The 17,323-nt window shown below is 38.6% G+C and overlaps 1 protein-coding gene across 2 annotated transcripts in view; it reads right to left on the bottom strand.

Moving 5' to 3' along the window:
• Positions 1-16,141, bottom strand: part of ME1 (malic enzyme 1) — a 194,834-nt gene extending 178,693 nt beyond the window's left edge. The window contains exon 1 of one of the 2 annotated variants that reach the window (XM_010333832.3): positions 15,729-16,141. In XM_010333832.3, the coding sequence (XP_010332134.2) occupies positions 15,729-15,806 (78 nt within the window). In that variant the 5' untranslated portion in view covers positions 15,807-16,141. The remainder of the gene's footprint in view (positions 1-15,728) is intronic. The other variant, XM_003922971.4, reaches the window with a different exon arrangement.
• Positions 16,142-17,323: the final 1,182 nt, after the last annotated feature.

Genomic DNA, 17,323 nt, shown 5'->3' with positions numbered 1-17,323 from the left:
AGGTTGCAATGAGCCGAGATCACACCACTTGCAGTCCAGCCTGGGTGACAGAGTCTTAGGACAAAAAAACAAAACTAAAAAAAATTATTTTCCTGGTGGTATCCAACCCCATTTTTCCCAAAAAAACCAGCCAGATGACATACGTATTTCCAAAGTGAAGTTTATATCAGTAAATAATCATATAAAAATTACTTTGAATGCATTTAACTATACAAACAAATTCTTTAATATATTGTTGGTCTTAAATAATTGTTTTCTGTCCCTTAAAGGAGACCAACAATATATTAAACACAGCTTCTTTACAAAAAAATAATTTAGTTTCATTGCATAGCAATGAATTTTTACTCATATGTAATATAAAGTAATTTTAACCTGGTAGAGTAATAACTATAATAATATATCTAAAATATATTCAGCTAAGTCTTGGCCTTTGATACCCTAAAATTTACAGAAAAATATTATCACTTTACAATACCCCAAAATTATTTACATTTAATTACCAATTAATTACACATGAAGTTACAAATGTCTGTTTCTTTCTGTGTCCTTTGCCTATTCCTGAATAATGATCTCCTTCAAGGTATGATTATGTCACAGAATGTCCCATACTTCAGTGTTTCTGCTTACCTGCTGTTTTACCCAGGTCTGGAAGATAGACACTATGCTATTCATATTTGTATGACAGCACCTAGAACAATGTCGGGATGGAGCAGGGCCTCAACAAATTTTAAATAAACAAACAAATGCATAAATATATTAATCTGAAACAACTTTTCAGAACTGTGTGGCTCAGTTCTGTGTAGTTCTATTTTGAATAATCGAATCATTAATTCAAATTGCAAATGAAGATTTATTTATGCAATAGTACAAAGAGTGCTACTTTAAAATCTCCTAAATAATAATTAAGTTTTCCACATATATGTTAGGAAATCATTTAATTTACTAATCCATTATCAACAGGTTTTTTCACTGACTTTAAATCAGGCATTCAAGATCAACTTTGGTTTGACCAAAATATATATCTACATAACAGAATAAGTGCCAGAATTTATGGGGATTCTATTAAAGTACTTTCATCTTGACCAGATTTCTCAATCTTGACACTAGCAACATTTTAGGACCAACAATTACTTGTTATAGGTAGCTATTCAGTAGATTTTTGATATTTAAAAGATTGTAATAATCCATACACTAGAAATTTAGATGCACACTTAGCCAACAAATATGACTGAATAGCAACATAACGCTAAAGGACATAACATTTGTCAAGTTTGAGTCATAAGTAGATACTGCTTAACACTTGATTTTGAGAAAATATTTAAGGTATTAAGGGTTAAACGGAGATTTGTTCCAATTTTTGCATCTACTAAATAAGGCTAATCAACTATTTATTGAACACATAGTATATATTATGTGTGTTTCATTGGGTTGTTGGGAAGAAAAAATGAGACCAGGCATTTTCTCATCCTATGTAAATTTTAAAGTGTTATTAATGCCTATGTTACTAAGTTTAAAAATAAAATCACTAATATGCACATGCTCAGTGATTACTGACTTTTATTCTTCATATACCAGTACTGTCTTAAAGCCTTTGAGTTTAAGAATCAGTTTTCAGCCGGGCGCGGTGGCTCATGCCTGTAATCCCAGCACTTTGGGAGGCCGAGGCGGATGGATCACGAGGTCAAGAGATCGAGACCATCCTGGTCAACATGGTGAAACCCCGTCTCTACTAAAAATTCAAAAAATTAGCTGGGCATGGTGGCGCATGCCTGTAATCCCAGCTACTCAGGAGGCTGAGGCAGGAGAATTGTCTGAACCCGGGAGGCGGAGGTTGCGATGAGCCGAGATCGCACCATTGCACTCCAGCCTGGGTAACGAGCGAAACTCCGTCTCAAAAACAAAAACAAAAACAAAAACAAAAAAAGGATCAGTTTTCAGAGACCTAGGTCAGTCCTTTTGGTGAAGAACCAATTTAGCTCCCTATCTGAGGTTTTTAACCTAAGGTTCACAGACCTAATCACAGATCCTCAAGGCATGGCTGAGTAAATACATGCCTTGGAGTAAGGAGGCCTGAACATGGACATCTTTTTCACGAACTCCATGAGATTTAGTATTTCCTTCCATTTTAAATGAAATCAACAAGAGACATATTAATAGTAGTTCCTGGCCAGGCACAGTGACTCATGCCTATAATCCCAGCAGTTTGAGAGGCCAAGGCAGAAGGATCACTTGAGCCCAGGAGTTCAAGACCAGCCTGGGCAACACAGTGAGAATCCCCCCCAAACCATCTCTACAAAAAATAAAAAATAAAAACAGCTGGGTGTGGTGGCATGCACCTGTAGTCCCAGCTACTCAGGAGGCAGAGGTGGGAGGATCTCTTTGGCCCTGGAAGTTGAAGCTGCAGTGAGCCAAGATCGTGCCACTGCACTTCAGGCTAGGTGACAGAGTGAGCACTTCAGGCTAGGTGACAAAGTGAGACCTGTCTCAAAAAACAAAAAAGGAGTTTTGGTGTCTCTGTCATAACAGAAATAACAAATATTTTAATGTTATGTTACATCTGTGGCATATATCTTGAAATAGCATTCATGTTCTTCATTACTTTGAAATTACTGTAGCTTTAGATCTGCAATAAGGTTTGGTTTTGTTTTGCTTTGTTTAGAGACAGTCTATTGCTGAGGATAGAGAGTAGTAGTATAATGATAGCTCACTGTAGCCTTGAATTCCTGGGCTCAAGCAATCCTCTTGCCTTAGCTTCCTGAGTAGCTGGGACTATAGACATACACCACTATAGGCCTACACCACCACATCTGGCTTTTTTTTTTTTTTTTTCGAGACAGGGTCTCCCTGTATTGTCCTGATTGATCTCAAATTCCTGTCCTCTGGCCTCAAGCAATCTTCCTCTTTCAGCTTCCCAAAGTGCTGGGATTACAGGCATGAGCCACTGTGCCTGACAAACTTTAATAACATGAACATGCACACAAACTAGTCATGCAGAGAACCTTCATACTGATCTTTTTTAAAAATAAAACTTTACTTTAAATTGCCCATATTTAAATACAGTATCTTGCTATATAAGTCTTCGATAAAGAGAAATATATCTTGCGATACACATTTGTAAGATATACTTAATTTGTCAATATTTTGATAGCTATATTTAATTACAAATGGTTTCCTTTGTAATTCTGTGTATATATTTATTTAAAATAATTGCTTGAGGAGTCCACAGACTTCATCAACTTTCCAACTTTTGTGTCTTTGGCACAAAATATGCTAAGGACTCTTGCAGAGAATTACGCTTCAGTTTCTTAAGGGATATATACTTCAGACATGATATTCCCAGAAACACCACAAGATGGCTTTCTTGCTTCAGATCCACTGTGGAGGTTTTCAGAAATGTTTTCTTTCTCCTTTTACAGTTGCTTTACGGAAGGTCAGTTTTCCTAAGAAACTGAAACTTCATATATATGAAGAGATTTATTATGAGAGAAATATTGTAATTGGCTCACATGATTATGGAGGCTGGCAAGTCCAATGACCTGCTGCTAGCAAGCTAGAGACCCAAGAGAGCCAATGGTAATGGTGTAGATCCAGTCTGAAAGCCAGGAGGTTCAAGACCCAGGGAAAGCTCACATTTTAGTTGGAGTCCAAAGGCAGGAGAATACTGATGTCCCAAGTTCAGGACAGTCAGGCAGGAGAAGTTCCCTCTTACTCAGCTTTTTAGTCCTTCAACTGATTGGATGAAACCCACTCACATTAGGGAGGGCAATCTGCTTTACTCAATTCAAATGTTCATCTCATTCAGAAACACCCTCATTGACACTGTAAGAGTAATGTTTGAACAAATAAATGTCTGTGCACCCCATGGCTTAAGCAAGTTGACAGATAAAATTAATCATCACGTTCACAGATATTGTTGAGTGAATGTTTACAATGCATACAGGCACTACTCCAATGAAACAGTGGCTTGTTAGGTATGGTCAATAGTCTCATGAGGCTTATGATATAAAGAGCTTAACAGGATGTTATATGAAAAGCTACACAAATAACTATAACAATTGTGACAAGTATAGGGAAAAGAAAAAAAAAACAAGATAATTTAGGCAATTAAAAAAGAAAGAGTTCACTGAGGAGTAATGTCAAAATGCAATCTGAAGGATGACTAGAAAGAGTAGCAGTTGACCAGGTGAAAAGTTGGGGGTAGGTGGAGAGGAAACAGTGTGGACACAAAGCCTAATGCATAAAAGCTTAGTTTCCTAGAGAAAGGAGAGGAAAGGAAACTGCACTGACTGTGAGAAAATGATAAAATATGAGCACTAGAAAGGCAGATAGAAACCTGAGCAAGTTCTAGTTAATGAGGTAAGAAGTTTCAAACACTATCCTAAGAGTAATGGGAAACCCCAATACCTTTCCTGACTATTTATTCCATTTCATAAAAATACTGTGAGTGGGTTTAGCAATAGTCAACCTGCAATGTTTATCATTCACCATATTAAGGAATCAACAAACTAAGTCTAGCTCAGATTTTAAAAAATCTAAAAGGTGGTGGGTAGAACAATTCTTCAGAACCAGTTTCAGACTACCAGGCAAATCATAGATGGTTCAACCTCATACCATGATCTCAATCTGTTTTCAGTGTCTCTATAAAATTCACATACATACTCCCACATGAAACATTTTTCTTTATAACATTATTTTCTATCTACCACACTAAGGGCATATCTGATTTATGCCCTGTATAAATAACATTTTAACTTACAAAAATTAACTTAAAAAATACTTCATACAACATCTCTAGTATACTATGAGAACACTGGTCACTGGCAACGGTAGTTGCGTCTAGGAAGGGGAACCAGCTAGTCCAGACACAGAAGTGGCAGATAAACTTTTCACATTTTTATATCTTCTTATTTTTATACAATGAATCTATATGACTATTTTTAAAATATTAAGAACAATTTCTCTCAATCTCTAAGAATATTATATTCATATTTAATATTTACATTTATTACATCTCAATCATTTTGTTTCTGGCAGCTCTGGCTACTGTAGAGACTGTTAATTGCCTACCACCACATCTATTTCCCTCCTCCTTCCCAGGAACAGAATACTATTATTATTTGGGGTAGCAATGCATTAAACAAAAGACATTTCCTGACTCCCCTGTAGCTGCATGTGGCCGTATGATGGAGTTCTGAAAAATAAGTGGAAGTATGATGCGGGATGTGGGGAAGGCTACTTTGAAAGAGGGGACTCCACTGAAAAGCAGGCCTTCTTATAATTCTCTCTTTTCTTCGAGCAGCCATATTGTATTGCATAGGTGGTTTTTTTTTTTTTAGACAGAGTCTTGCTCTGTTGCACAGGCTGGCATGTAGTGTGCAATCAAGGCTCACTGCAACCTTTACCCCCTGAGTTCAAGCAAGTCTCCTGTCTCAGCCTCCCAAGTAGCAGAGACAAGGTTTCACCATGTTGGCCAATCTGTCCTCGAACTCCTGACTTCAAATGATCCACCTGCCTTGGCCTCCCAAAGGGCTGGGATTACAGGCATAAGCCACAGCGCCCAGCCTGTAGGTGGTATCTTTAGACCTACATACTCAGGATCATGAAGTGATTGTGAAGATGACAGCACAGCAATAGAGAAGCCTATGTTCCTGATGACTTTGTGGACCCACCAAACACCTTATTTTAATTAAGCTGTATCTTAGTTAACTCATGGTTATTTTGCTTTCTTTAATATATAGCAAAACCTAATCCTAAATGATATACTGGTTATCCTTACACTCATTAAGGAAAAGAGATTCTCCAACACACATTCAACAGCATATAAAAGAGGTTATTCTGCATTTATCCCACAAGGTAGGATGTTAACTACAGCAGTATCTGCAAGGTAAAACAGAATGCTACTTCAAACGTTATCCTTGTTTCATCCATTCAACAAACTATTACAAAATACCTAGTAAATTCTAGTCCCTAAGAGCAATTGCGTTGAAAAATAAATCTATGATGCAAACCAGTATAATAAAACACTTCTTCCCACATCCACAAAGAATTTTTTTTTAAGGAGCAAAGAGTTAAATAGGCCAAGAAAGAAGGTGGGGAAGAAAGAAAGAAAAGCTCCCCTGTATAGAGACAGAGAGGGGGCCCCAAAGCCAGAAGAAGGAACCCCAAAGAAATTTTGAACCTTGTAATTTCTGTACAATGTATTTTCTCCTTCACAGCACAAAGAAGGACAGAAATAAGGTATGTAGAGATCAAAAAGGCAAAACTTTTTTCTAAATCCTTAAAACACAGAAATTTTATAAATTATGTATAGAGTGTTTATCTTACATGAACCATTTCCACACCATAATCTTTATTATTAATATTGATTTGTATACCATATATGTACCTAGTAAAGTGGGGAAAATTTTGAGTATACATTTTAGAGCCAATTCCCTGATATTTTTTTTTCCTGAACTTAAAAACAAGTTAGACTGAGTTTCACGCATTCATACCTTAAAAATAACAACCTAAGGGTCTGGTTCTGTGCAAAATGGTGGCTACAGTATGCTTTGTCTCTCCCAGTGAATCCAACAATGATCCTTGTATAGAATGCATTGAGCAGCTATTTAAAGACTAAAAAATAAATGGTAGCAGAAGAACTAAAGAAGAAGATTAGAACGTAAAGTACCACAAAACCAGATTAAGTTTCTTGGCATTTTTTTCCTCCAATATGGCCTGACTTTTTTTTCTCTCCCTGCTGTAGTCCACTGGCCTTGACTCAAAAGTAGCAGAAAAGCTGGTAGAGCAACTGATTGTGTACAAAGAGCATTAAGAGACCAAGAATCAGAAAGGGGACTCTTGGAAGGTCAGAGGAGGAAGAAAGAACATCCAGTATTCTTTTCCATCCTCTCTATTCCCAACTCCCAGGTAATCCCACAGGGATGTCAGAAGTAATAACCACAACAGATGTCTAAAATTCTAAAGTAAAGGAATCATTCTTTTTACCAGAGGATATAAACCTGTTCTCAAGATCTTGGGTCAAATGCCTATTGCACCTTTCTCTCCCTGTCTTCCAATCACATGGCCTCAGACGCAAATACATCTGAAGGAAATACACAGCAGGGCAGGAAAACAAAGGCCCAGTTTTCTGGCCAGAGGGTTGGAAAGAGAGTCCTCATGGAACCATAAACTATCAGAGAGATGACAGAAAAAGGGAACTCATGAGAGCAATCCCATAAAGTTGTATATGAACTTCTACATTCACCTTTGAGCTAAATGTGCATAGATCTGACCTTAAACAGCATACCAAAAGTTTTGACAAGTAAACTATGGAGTAGACTACTGCATAGATCCCACACTATCCAATGGGTGGTACACATAGTGGACAAATCCAAATAAGCAGACTTTGAAAACCAAATTGATATCAGAACCACAGGCCACAGGCAGGTCCAACTTGCAAAATTACCTAAGCAGGTTGAGTGACCACTAAAGCTAAAAGGAACAGTATTCCCCCTAAGATTTAACCAACAGCTAGAATCTCATTATATACAAATGTTCAGAATAGATTTAAAAATTACTAAACATAGAAAGAAAAAGGAAAACATTAACTTGGAAAATAAAAGACAAATAACCAAGCATCAATCCTGAGATGTCAGACCTTGAAATTTTTATACAATGTACAAAAACTTAAAATCATTTATTATAACCATGCCTAAAAACATAAAGGCAAAGTCTTTTTAACTAAATGGAAAGAAAGTATTGACCAAGAAATAAAAGCTATACCAAATGGAACTTTTAGAACTTAAAAATACAATAATTATAATAAAGTATTCATTGGATGGTCTCAGGAACAGAATTGAGATGCGAGTAGAAAGTGTCAGTGAACTTAAAGCTGAATTATTAGAAATAAACCAGTTTGAAAAATAAAGAGAAAACAAGTCCTTAAAAAAGTAGGACTTTTGATACAATCATATAGTTATCTGAGGCTCAGAGCCTTAAGACAATATCAAAAGGCCTACATTTGTTTCATCCGAGTCCCAGAAAGAAAGGAAAAAGAAAAAAATATTTGGAGAAATAATGGCTGAAAACATATCAAATTTGGTAAAAGACATATACTTACAGAATCAAGAAGCTCAGCAAACCCCAAGAAGACAAACCCTAAACCTCCAAACCCAGAAACATTATATGTAAAATTCTGAAAACCAAAAATAAGGAAAATACCATTAAAACATCCAGAGAAAACCAATGTATAAACGTATAAGAACTTGAATGACCTCAGATTTCTCATCAGGAAAAAGAAAGGGCAGGAAGAAGAAAAATGGCTTTTCTTAGGTCTTAAAGGGAAAGAACTGTCAACTCATTATTGTATAACTACCGAAAATAACCTACACAAACGAAGGTAAAATAAATTCTTAGAGGAAGAAAAACTAAGACAACCAGTTTCTGGCAAATCTGCTCTTAAAAAATGTTAGAGGACATTCTTTAAATGAAAGGAAATGATACCCCAAAACAAACATGGAACATGAGGAATAAAACAAGAGCAACGGAAATTATCCTTTCCCTCTTAAACTCTTTAAAATATGTGTGACACTTAAAAACAAAAGTAAGGGCCAGGCACAGTGGCCCAGGTCTGTAATCCCAGCACTTTGGCAGGCTGAGGTAGGCAGACAACTTGAACTCAGGAGTTTGACACCAGTCGTGGTAACATGATGAAATCATGTCACTACAAAAAATATAAAAATTAGCCAGGAGTGGTGGCATGTGCCTGTAGTCTCAAATGTTCAGGAGGCTAAGGTGGGAGGATTGCTTGAGCCAAGGAGGTCAAGGCTGCAGTGAGTCATGTTACTATTGTACTCCAGCCTGGATGACAAAGCAAGACACTGTCTCAAAAAATAAATAAAAAATAAATAAAAGTTATAGGCCACGCCTATAATACAAGCACTTTGGAAGACCATGGTGGGAGGATTGCTTGAGCCCAGGAGTTTGAGACCAGCCTGGACAACATGGCAAAATGCTACTTCTACAAAAAAAAAAAAATACAAAAATTAGCCAGGCATGATGGTGTGCTCCTGGAGTTCCAGATACTCAAGAGGACGGACTGAGTATAGGAGGTCGTGCCATTGCACTCCAGCCTAGATTACAGAGCAAGACTCTACCACATAAAAGAAGTTATAAATATTACATTGAATTATTATTCTAAAAATGTTTAAGTAATACATATATAAAGACATAAGAAAATATGATGCATATAACTACAACATAGAGGAAAGTAATGAGACCTATATAATGGTAAGATTTCTATATTTCAATTGAAGTGGTAAAACTTTAAGTTGACTGTGAAAAGTTCAGTATGTGTATCAAAATCACCAGAAAAAGTACTAAAAACAAGCTATACAAAGAAATATTGTCAAAAACTCACTGAATAAATCAAAATGGAATAATAAAAATATTTAAGTAGGCAAGGTGTGGTGGCTCATGCCTGTAATCCCAGCACTTTGTAAGGGTGAGGCAGGCAGATCACGAGGTCAGGTGTTTGAGAGCAGCCTGACCAACATGCTGAAACCCCATCTCTACTAAAAATACAAAAATTAGCTGGGTGTGGTGGTGTGTGACTGTAATCCAGGCTACTTAGGAGGCTGAAGCAGGAGAATAGCTTGAACTCAGGAGGCGGAGGTTTTAGTGTGCCAAGATCATGTCACTGCACTCCAGCCTGGGTGACAGAGCAAGATCCAGTCTCAATTTTTTTTTTAAATTAAGCAATAAAAAATTAGGTTGGAATGAAGAAATAGAGGAATGAAAAGGAAACAGACACCTATGATAGAAATCTGTTTAACTCTCTCTGTATCAATACTTACATTAAATGTAAATGGTCTAAACACACAAATCAAAAGACAGAGATTGTCAGAAATTGGCAATGGCTACAAGCAAACTTGACTAATTAGATCATTACTGCTTCTCACCTACATGTTCCTATCAAAGTCCGGGAAATATCAACCAAACAAAGCAAGGGAAAGTGCTATATTATGAAATTTTACCTCAATTACGTAAGTATATTATTAGTTTGCTAGGGCTGCCACAACAAAGCACCACATACTGGGTGGTTTAAACAGGAATTTATTTTATTGAAGTTCTGGAAGATAGAAGTCCAAGATCAAGGTGTTGGCAGGGTTGATTTTATTTTACGGCTTCTCTTCTGGACTTATTAGATGGTCATCTTAAGACTCTGAAAAGATAATTTAAATGTATTTTAATAAATTCTAAGCTTAAAGGGCCAATGCCCAATATTATAATGGAAGTCTTAGAACTCCTTCAGCCTCTGGATCTCTAAGGTTTTTTTTTTGTTTGGCTTTGTTTTGTTTTTCTGAGACAGGGTCTCACTCTGTCATCTAGGCTGGAGTGCAGCGGGTGTAATCATGGCTCACTGTGGCCTTCTGCCTCAGCCACACAAGTAACTGGGACTACAGGTGCACACCACCATGCCCAGCTTTTTCTGTGTTTTTTTCTTTTTTCTAAGATGGGGTTTTGACATGTTTCCCAGTCTGGTCTTGAACTCCTGGGCTCAAGTGATCCTCCTACCCCAGCTTCCCAGGTGGCTCACATCTGGCATTACAGGTGTGAGCCTTCACACCTGGCCTCATAACATAATTACTAACATTGGTATGAACACTGTATTAGTCTGTTCTCATGCTACTAATAAAGACATAGAAACACTGAGTAGTTTATAAAAGCAGAGGCTTAATTGATTCACAGTTCAACATGGATAGGGCAGCCTCAGGAAACTTACAATCATGGCAGAAAGGGAAACAAACACATCCTCCTCACATGGTGGCAGGAAGAAGAACGAGCAAAAGGGGGAAAAGCTTCTTATAAAACCATCAGATCTTGTGAGAACTCACTCCTATCACAAGAACAGAAGCATGGGGTTAATCATCCCCATGATTCAATTACCTCCCACTGGGTCCCTCCCATGACACATGGGGATTTTGGGAACTACAATTCAAGATGAGATGAGATTTGGGTAGAAACACAGACAGACCATATCAAACACACAAGTACTTTTGCTGATGTTCTTACTCAACCATAACCTGATTATTGAAAAAATAATACCAGTGTTTTTAAATCTAGGGTTTGTACATTAATACAAAGCTCTAGGAGTTACAGTCTCATGCTTTTAGAGAACATTATTCATTATTATATTACTTGGCTTCCTACTATGGTTTCAATGTGTCACCCAAAATTCATGTGTTGGAAATTTAATCTCCAACACAACTGTGTTAAGAGGTGGGATCTTTATGAGGTGACTAGTGTTGTTAATGCAGGAGGGGGTTTGTTATTGTAAGCAAGAGTGGGTTCTTTATAAAAGCAAGTTCAGCACTCTCTTGCTCTTTCTCACCCTCTGTCATCCCCTCTCTTGCCTTCCACCATGAGATGATGTAGCAAGAGGGATCATCCCAGATGCTACATCACACAGCTAATTGGTAGAATTGGGTCTTGGGCTCATTGCTTCTAGGCACAAAGTTTTAGAATGTCCATTCCTTTACATCACATTCTCCTCTGTCTAAAAGTTAGAGGGAAATCAAAGCTGAAAAATGAAAAATCTAAAATACATTCCTCTCTTTGATATTTCTTAAACTCCATAATCACCTTTCTCAAGAGTTATATCAAACTCAGCTTTCTTATTACAGCACACATTTTGTTATTGGGATATTCTATACTACTGCTGTTGTTTCAACTAAAGCAAAATAACAGACATAGAGGCATCTGGCTGCATACGGCTTTCACATAAGTGGGATTCTATCTTAAATAATAAATCAGTTTCTTATGTTGCTGAGGCAACTCTAGAGAACTGTGATGGATGAAATTTTCCAATTAATTCATTTGGGTCTAGTTTACATTGAAGAAAAAGAGGTTTAAGGTATTTTTCCTTCATGGACATGAAACTTATTTCTCTCTCTTTTCCTTACAACACACCCAACTAGATCTTGTTATTACAGGAAACAAACAGCTACAAAACCTCATTTTTTAGATTTAAAAGTGAGTAAGGCTGACCCAAATTAACTTCGATACAATACTATTTTCTATTGAAGCATAACTCTTAAACATGACTTATACTGCACCAAACTGCCTGAAATGTGGAAGAGTGTTACCTTTCGGAGATTTACTTATGCGTCTTGTTATTATTTAATCTTAAGATATAGAAACCATGTAAGCACAATTATGATAGAACTATCAATTAGTGTTTTCTACCATTGCAAAGGGAAATAAACTAATTGAGAAATAAAAAAAAAACATGATTATTTTATTATGTGTAGAATTTCAATTCTGAAGGGAAATTTATGAAATATTATTAGTCACATGAAAATTATTGAGAAAAAATTTAAAACACAACTCATCTATATCAGATGATATCCCTGAAAATAAAAAACACTAACATTAAATTAGACACATTTTTATAAGACTGGCAAAGATAAGCATCTCAAAAATAGTTTGGGCTATGTACAAAAAATATTAAATTTCCTAAACATGAGGTAGATTTACTTCCCCAATTGCTTTGATTAAATCCTACCTGGAATGATGCATATTTTAGTATAAACAAATAGGCTTAGAATCATACATAGATCATTATAAGTGAAGATCCTAATTCTCTTAAGTTTTTTGAAAATTTCTGAATTCATATCACATATATTGTTAACTTTGATTTTACCAAGATGAAGCACCTCCCTTAGGTTATCCAGCAAGTAATTAAAATTTTTATGAGATTATCAAGCTGACGCCAAATTCCAACTTTTCTGACTATATTCCAGCATACAATATAATGAGATAGGAAGTCAACTAAACTTTAGATTTCAATGTGAATTTCTTTTCACAAAATTATTTTAAAGAGAATAATGCCCAAATTATCACTTTAAACAGGTGAGTTCTGTTTAAAGACAAAAAAAAAAAGACATGGCTCATTCATTCATTAAGTAAACATTTATTTAATGTCGATGGAGCAAAATACTGTTCTAAATGTTGTCACTCCTGCCCTATGACAATAAAAGAAATGAGAAAAAATATACAACTTATGGCTAAGTACAGTGGCTGGCTGTAATCCCAGCACTTTTGGAAGTCCTAGGCCAAGGCAGGCGGATCACTTGAGGTTGAGAGTTTAAGACCAGCCTAGCCAACATGGCGAAACCCTGTCCCTATCAAAACATAGAAATTAGCTGGGTGTGGTGGTGCCTGCCTGTAATCTCAGCTACTCAGGAGGCTGAGGCATGAGAGTCACTTGAATCCAAGACGTGGAGGCTGCAGTGAAGCAAGATTGCACCACTGCGCTCCAGCCTGGGTGACAGAGCAAGACCTTGTCTAAAAAAAAAAAAAAGGAAAGAAAAATATACAACAAAGTAAGTAAATAAAAAATTATATATTACAACTGAATACATAAAAACAGAGGTGTCAAATAATGACAATAAGACTAATATAACTAGGGAATGCTTCCTTAGAGAGATCATTATTAAATCAACTAAGATATTATAATAGTAGAAATTACACACAAAAAGAAAAGAATTAAGAGATTCAGCAAATATATTTTAAGTGGGAGCCTACGTTGGGGAACTAATAAGATAAATTTGGAGAAGACAGTAAACCCAACTGACAGACTGATTTTACATTAAACATGACAGAAAATAATAACATACTATAAATGCTTAAATAATAGAAGAGTAAAGTGAAGAAAATGCTAATTAATGAAGGTAAATCTTTTATACCTTCATGTAGAATGAACTATATCAGTGGAAATAAAAGCAGCAAAACTGTTGCTGCAGCTACTCAAAGGTACAGTGATGAAATTCTGTGTTAATTTGGTTGAAAAAGATACATGACAGGCGGGGTTGCTGGAAAAAAGTAAAATCTACCATTGTCTCTTTAAAGCCAAGGGTTATTACAAAATAATTTAAAAAGAAAAAAACACCTCAAAACATTCCTGGGCTACTAGCAACTTAAAGGCCTAGAGGTCTTGAGTATACGACAAATGAAGAAAGTTCCATGGCTGTGGTTTCAATGATACATAGGAAATTCTGTTACTTCCACAAGGCACCAGATAACTATCCTAGAACTGAGTAAAACTTTTTTCCATTGATTGACTCAAAGTTGGTACACTGGACTGTGAATCCAATTTGATGTAATGCAGATAAAAAGTTCAATTACTACAAATTCAAAAATGTGCTTTTAACACATTAATGTTATATCTCATCTTTGATGAAGATCTTTGTGATACTATTATTCTGAAGTAGGAATTAATCCTTCATTCCTAGTAACCTTGTGAATAGGAGTCAGAAGAATTTTTATATCATAAATTCTTGATATAATCATAGCAAAGGCAATAATTACTCTTGCTCAGGGATTGCCTATGCCAATCTACACACTCTTAATAGACACTCTTGCCCCCAAGATGAGGAAAATCAAACAGGTTATACAACTCATGTAGTCCTTCTTAAGTGTCAACCCACAACTTGGTCATAAATTACAGCAGGCAGGTGACACATATAAGTCACAAATAGTTTTGTCACATCAAATTTTACTTTTGTTCTACTGAAAATAGGTGGCAAACCAGCAGAATAAAGGAAAACTTTAAAAATCAAACTAGCAATTAATTTTTTTAAAGAAAGAAATAAGTAGGAATTATTTACAATTATTTACAATTTCATAATGCTACATGACCACATAAACGGACCTCTGTGCTGACGGCATTTTCAAAGTCCTGAATAAATAGGAAATGTCCAAAATGCGCACACACACACGAACACCACACACACAACACACACACACACACACACACACACACAGAAACACACACACAGAAACACACACACAGACACTCACAAAAGGAACAATCCAGAGACGAACCTGGCTGTAAAACAACATCATGGAAGCCAAATGATAAATTAGGAGGTATTTTTTATTTGAGAGAGCTCCCGAGTGTTTATAGCGCATCACCAGTGAAGGAAAATGAAGTGTTACCCAGATCTGACAAGGAGTCTCTGAATAGGGTGTACGCTGAATTCCCCTTTAATAAAAAGAGAACAGGTCTAAACAAAATAAATTTTTAACTTCCAGAAGGCCAAATTAAAAACAAAATAAAAAAAGAAGAAAGAAAAGAAATGGCTTTACCCACAGTCCCATGTCTGGGACAGAGCTCTTCTACCAGGCCATGCAAAGTGTCCAAGGCAGAGGCCACCCACCACGCATTCCCAGACTCTTAACCGTGTCACTGTAGAAACCGAGAGGACGTGGATTTCCAGAGTGCTACCGTGATCTGAAGGTACTCTACATTTTTCTGTCTGGGCAGGACCAATAGAGCCACTTCTCGCCATATCGACCAATAATGGCCACACTGTGTGCAACCAGTAGGTAGGTGGCACATGGAGACTGACCCGGCAGCCTGCCAGCTACCTTCACAAAAAACACTCCATTCACACACTCGGATACTACCTTCTGTGGCTGGGCTCTTGTTTTTGGAGAAGAATTGCCAAAAAGTATCGTAAACAAGTTACACCTTTACCTCTATCCTTAACCTGGGATGCCCGAGGTGCGGAGGCACCAGCACCGCCCTGCCCACTCTTGGTGCCCCAGGCCGCGGCTGCTCATGGGGACCGGTCCCCGGGGAGCGGCGGAGCGGCGAGGCCATCTTCCCGTTCAGGGACCCGCAAAAGGGGCCTGACCCTGAGCCAGGGGGGTTGATAGGCGGCCAGGCGGGCCTGCGGATCTACCTTGTTGAGGTGAGGGTTCCGCGTCAGCAGGTAGCCGCGCTGGTGGGTGTGGCGGCGACGGGGGACTTCAGGCTCCATGGCTGGCGCCGGGTTCGGCGGCGGGGTCAGGCCGGGGCTGGCGGCGCGCGCGGTGCAGGCGGCGGATGCTGCTGGGGCGCCCGCGCTGACTGCGGCTGCGGCGGCGGCCGCACGGTGAGAGGCCCGGCGGCTGGGGGCGGGGGTGGGTGGCGAGAGAGGGTGGACGCGTCGGGAGGGGCCCGAGCGAAGCTGGCGTCCCCGGCAGGGCAGCCTGCGAGAAGCGCTGAGTCATGGCAGGAGATCATCCGAGCCGGCGTCTGAGGAGGAGGAGGAAGAGCGAGGCCCTGGCAGCGCTGCTGGCGGCGGAGCGGGGAGGCGGCCGGAGCGTCGGTTCCGTAGGGCCTCTGCCCACCGTGGGCTTACGGTCACCGCGGTGGTCGCCTCTCTCTCCATGTGGGCATGCCTGAAGGGTGTGCACTGGGTGGGTCCGCTGACCCCACAGACCCAGGGTGGGGGTGGGGAGCGGGGAGCGTCAGGCCAGGTTCTGCCTGCCCCGCCTGGGAAGGCGGGAGAAGGTGCGAGAAGATGCCAGAAGGTGCCAGAAGGTGCGAACCTGAGAGGTTCCCTCAGAGCCGCGCAGACACCCAGGAGGACTACGGGACTGAAGGATTCATGAGACCCCGGGACTTGGCAAATGACTTCGACTGGCTGACGAGAATCACAACTCTCCCTTCTCCTTAGCGTCTTCGAAGCTCTCTATCCATAGCCTTCACCCCGCGGGCCAGGATGCCGGCCATGCCTGGGGCTCGGAGGCCGGAGGGAACCAACCTTGACCTGGAACGTCGAGGCCCAGGGGAACTGGGAGGAAGCCCAGAGGGAAGAGCGCAGGCGCCACACCTGTCAGTTTCTGTAGATTTTCCACGGGAATTTTATTTGAATGCCATTAAAATGAGAGTCAAGGTGTTAGGGTGCAAAGGCCCAATGACCAGTCCTTTTTATCTTGTGTATCATTTTTCTGGGAGTCCTAGAAACCTGATGTTCCGGAACCGCTGCTGTCTCTGAATAAGGGATAAGCAGTCTTTCAGGGCTTCACTTTCTTCTTTGGTAAAAGAAGAGGGTTAAACTAAATGATCTTCCAAAGGTGATATTTTTGTATCGTTTTATTGATCTTTATGCTTGGAGGTTCATGGACTGGAGAAATAGTCACATCATACCAAAAGGAGTGTCTGTCTGATAAAAATAAATTAATAGCAACAGGCACTAAAGCCTTCTGGGCCCCAGTTTCCTTTACAGTTAAACAGGATTGCTAGTTTGTCTCATTCATCTCTGCATACTGATAATACAGAACAATACTGTTTGAGATTGATTATTTGCTCATTTTGTATGTCCATACATTAGACACATATCCAATCACAGTGTTTTCATTTCTAGTTATGTTACTTTACCTTATCAGAAAGATTTCTTACAGTAATTGTATTTTGTCCATATTTACATCCAGAAGCTTCTTTGACCAGTCTGAATTATCTATTATTAGTTTTGTTTATAGAGAATATTTTCTAGGCATCACAAAGTTCTTT

This window comes from Saimiri boliviensis, chromosome 4 (assembly GCF_048565385.1).
Source record: "Saimiri boliviensis isolate mSaiBol1 chromosome 4, mSaiBol1.pri, whole genome shotgun sequence".
NCBI lineage: Eukaryota > Metazoa > Chordata > Mammalia > Primates > Cebidae > Saimiri > Saimiri boliviensis.
The sequence above is the reverse complement of the archived record's forward strand: the minus strand, read 5'-3'. Positions and strand labels throughout refer to the sequence as shown.